A 4133-nucleotide genomic window follows, 5' to 3' on the forward strand; every position below is an offset into this window, starting at 1 on the left:
TATTTATTATTGTTGTTACTGTTATTCTTATATCATCATTTTCTGTCCTTTTAAACTGTCTATATTTCAAAAAATAAGATTTTGAGTGGTGGGAGTGAGCCAACAGCTCTGTGGAGCTTCAGTGCCCGACAGGTTAAAAGCACAACATGTTTCACAACCACACTCTAACAGCACAAATCACATTTCTAAAATCAGTCTCTCCCATGTTCAGAGAGGAGCAGTCGGTGATGACTTCAGTCTGCTTCAAACACCACACCCCAGGAGAGACCCTGCTGCCCTCAGGAGCTGTCAGCCCTGAGGCCTTGGGGACACTTCAAGGGAGCCCAATGGCACAGAGCAAGTGATGCCATGGTCGGGTGCTGTGCTGCTGAGCTGGGCTGGGCTTCTGGGCCCAAGGGGAGCTCCTGGCAAGCGGGCAGCACTGCAGAGAGACAGCTCTGCCCAGGAGCAGCTCCTCTACACAGCGCAGCAGGGCTAGTGGCTCTGACCGCAGGTGGCATGGGGAGAGAAGGAAAGAGGGCTTGGAGGCAGTGAGGACCGCAACAACAGAGGGCAGCGTGTGGCAGGACACATCTGCAGACTCTTGACACCGTGAGTCTCTGGCAGCAGGGCAATGCAGGTGCAGTTGCCAAAAGGGTTTACTACAGCTGGCACGTCAGAAGCCTGATACAACATCTGTCCAGATTGTTCTCTCTGTTTTTTGAAGCACTTTAGATAATGGCATTATGAGGGGGCATTTCAAGAGGAAGATCAAGGCTTGGTTTATCTGAAGGTTAAGGCTTTTTCTGCAGTCTGTGCTTGAAGAATCCTGCAGTGGAGGGGAGGCAAGTTTCATGGTAATGGATTGTCAGGGTTGTACAGGAGACTGAGACTCCTGGAACATTGCACTGAGAAATTAATATGTCAGTTATTAAATCTGTAAAGTACCTTCCCAAACCTCATCTCACAGACTGCACCAATATCATATTGTGGTCCTCTCAGGTTTTATCCTAGCTGATCTGTAGGAGCTAAAAAAACCCTGATACCCCCTGTCTTTGGGAGGTGTCTGCAGGCTAAAGCAGAGCACAAAACATTTGCAATAAGCATGAGCTGCCTCGTCTGCAGGCAGAGCTGCAGCACAGGAGGGTCTGCTGAGTGTCTGACTGTCTCTCCCTGGCCTTGCCTCCCCTGGCAGCAGCACAGTGCTATTCCTCCTGGCTTCTCCACCTGGCCATGCTGCTGCTGTTCTTGTTTCCAGGCTTGCTGGGGATGGGGGTTTCACATGCCCATGGAGTGAGCCCTCGGTGTGCTTGGGGGAAGGGGAGTATGGGGACAGAGTGAAGGGTCTGGAGATGGGCACTTTGAGCCTGGATTCTTCTGCTCTCAGCTGTGTCCAGTTTCATTTCAGGTGAACATGTGAGCACAATTGTCATGTAGCTCAAAGAGACACCAGCACAGGGCAGCTGAGACTAGGACCAATAGACAGACTGGATGTGCTCTCAAAAGGACACTCCACTAAAGGGAGCATTCCACAAGGTTTTATTTTTAGTACAGCAGGAATGCTCAGGATTTATGCCTTATAAACAATCTACATGTGTGGTGGGGCAGCTAGAACAAAAGAGACAAACTAGAAATCACCACATGATCCTTACCAATTACTACAAGGCAGGAGTGACTCCTGCATTGCATACAGCAAACTTCCCTGCTCCCAGTGACATCCTCAGGCAGCATCAATCAGAACTTATGAAAGGGACCTACCAAATGTCTGCCTGGAAGTGGAGAATCACTTTAAAGTGATTAAATGATAAATTATAGGAGTTTTCCTCTGAAATGAGAAACAAAGGCTTAAATGAAAAATTTAAATAAGTTTTCTCAGATAACTCTGTTGTACACTGTCAATGTTTTCTATTCCTTGAGCAAGACTCCATGTCCAGCAACACCAAATGTCCAACAGCAGCTCTGTGAGCGAATTCCTCCTCCTGGCATTTGCAGACACGCGGGAACTGCAGCTCTTGCACTTCGCACTCTTCCTAGGCATCTACCTGGCTGCCCTCCTGGGCAATGGCCTCATCCTCAGTGCCGTAGCCTGTGACCACCGCCTCCACACCCCCATGTACTTCTTCCTCCTCAACCTCGCCCTCCTCGATCTGTGCTGCATCTCCACCACTGTCCCCAAAGCCATGGCCAATTCCCTCTGGAACATCAGGGCCATTTCCTATGAAGAGTGTTCTGCTCAAGTCTTCTTTTTTGTCTTCTTCTTTGGTTCAGAGTATTCCCTTCTCACCGTCATGGCCTACGACCGCTACGTTGCCATCTGCAAGCCCCTGCACTATGGGATCACCCTGGGCAGCAGAGCTTGTGCCCAGATGGCAGCATCTGCCTGGGGCAGTGGCTTTCTCAATGCTGTCCTACACACAGCCAATACATTTTCATTGCCACTCTGTCAAGGCAATGCTGTGGACCAGTTCTTCTGTGAAATCCCCCAGATCCTCAAGCTCTCCTGCTCTGATGCCTACCTCAGGGAAGTCTGGGCACTTCTGTTTAGTGTTTCTTTAGGCTTTGGTTGTTTTATTTTCATTGTTGTGTCCTACGTGCAGATCTTTAGGGCAGTTCTGAGGATGCCCTCTGAGCAGGGCCGGCACAAAGCCTTTTTCACTTGCCTTCCTCACATAGTCATGGTGTCTCCGTTTGTCAGCACTGTCATTTTTGCCCACCTGAAGCCCCCCTCCATCTCCTCCTCATCCTTGGACCCGATGGTGGCAGTTCTGTACACGGTGGTGCCTCCAGCAGTGAACCCCCTCATCTACAGCATGAGGAACCGGGAGCTGAAGGATGCTTTGAGGAAACTTATGCCTTGATGTTCTTCAAAATGATATTGCCCTTCATCTTATGCTTATGACTGATAATGTAACACATTACAGGCCCAAGGGTTATTCTATTTCTATTGGTTTTGTTGTCATTTCTATTACTCTGCAGGGCAGTGCCAGCACCTCAGGGCTGTGTAAAAACTGGGTTGCATGGGGAAGGGTTGCCACAGTGGCTGTCCAGGCCAGCACAGATGTGCTGTTCTGAGAAATGCTCCTTGGGAGATGGGATGTCATGGGAGAAGAGCAAAGACACTTGTGGGTGCAGGGGAAACATGGGAAGAGAAATCCTTTGCTGCTGGTGCCAGCAGACACATCATATGCACGTGGGGAGATGAATATGAGCACAATGTCCATCAGCTATTCCTACAAGTCTCATGAAGGCCAGTGGTGCAGATAGTGTCATGAGACCAAGTAACGTCCCCTGGGAAGCCACCTGAAGGCAGCTCTGGGATATGCTTCCTTGAGTGACATGCTTAGTAGATGAGGGAAAGGCTGTGGATGTGGTCTACCTTGACTTCAGTAAGGATTTTGACTGCATTTGCCATAGTATTTGCCTCACAAAACTAGCTGCTCATGGCTTGGACTGGCATATGCTTCGTTGGGTTAGAAACTGGCTGGGTAGCTGGGCCCAAAGAGTCATGGTGAATGGAGTTAAATCCAGTTGGAGGCCGGTCACTACTGGAGTCCTCCGGGGCTCAGTATTAGGGCCAGTTCTCTTCAATATCTTTATCAATGATCTGGATGAGAGGACCGAGTGCACCCTCAGTAAGTTTGCAGATGACACCAAGTTAGGTGCGTGTGTCGATCTGCTCGAGCGTAGGAAGGCTCAGCAGGAGGATCTGGATAGGTTGGACCGATGTGCTGAGGCCAACTGTATGAGGTTCAACAAGTGCTGGGTCCTGCACCTGGGGCACAACAATCCCAAGCAGTGCTACAGACTGGGAGATGAGTGGTTAGAAAACTGCCTGGCAGAGAAGGACCTGAGAGTAGTGGCTCTGCTAGGCCAGCAGAAGGCACCTGGCTGGCATGCTGACTGTGGGATCCCCTCTGCCTACATACCCAGGAGGACCCAGACAGAAAGAAGGCCCCAGTATGGGTTCTCCTGTCCCTTGTGCTCGAGTCCATGACTGGACAGCAGGAGGCACAAGGCTTGGGTGTGTCTACACAAGAAACTGCAATGCCAGCAACAGGCCCATGGCTTGGAAGATGCTGGTGAGGTGACTTCTGTCTTGTTGTCTGACAGGCCGCAAGAAGGCTGATGAGTTTGGATGCCTACTTTAGGAGTGG

At 50.2% G+C, this 4133-nt stretch overlaps 1 protein-coding gene across 1 annotated transcript; it reads left to right on the plus strand.

Moving 5' to 3' along the window:
• Positions 1-1922: 1922 nt before the first annotated feature.
• On the plus strand, positions 1923-2837 carry LOC311216506 (olfactory receptor 14C36-like; the record flags this gene model as incomplete). The annotated part of the gene is made up of 1 exon (XM_084298032.1): positions 1923-2837. One exon carries the CDS (start codon positions 1923-1925, stop codon positions 2835-2837), a length of 915 nt encoding a protein of 304 aa, XP_084154158.1.
• Between the last annotated feature and the right edge of the window lie 1296 nt (positions 2838-4133).

Source organism: Netta rufina (assembly GCF_964035555.1).
Source record: "Netta rufina genome assembly, chromosome: 18".
Taxonomy (NCBI): Eukaryota; Metazoa; Chordata; class Aves; order Anseriformes; family Anatidae; genus Netta; species Netta rufina.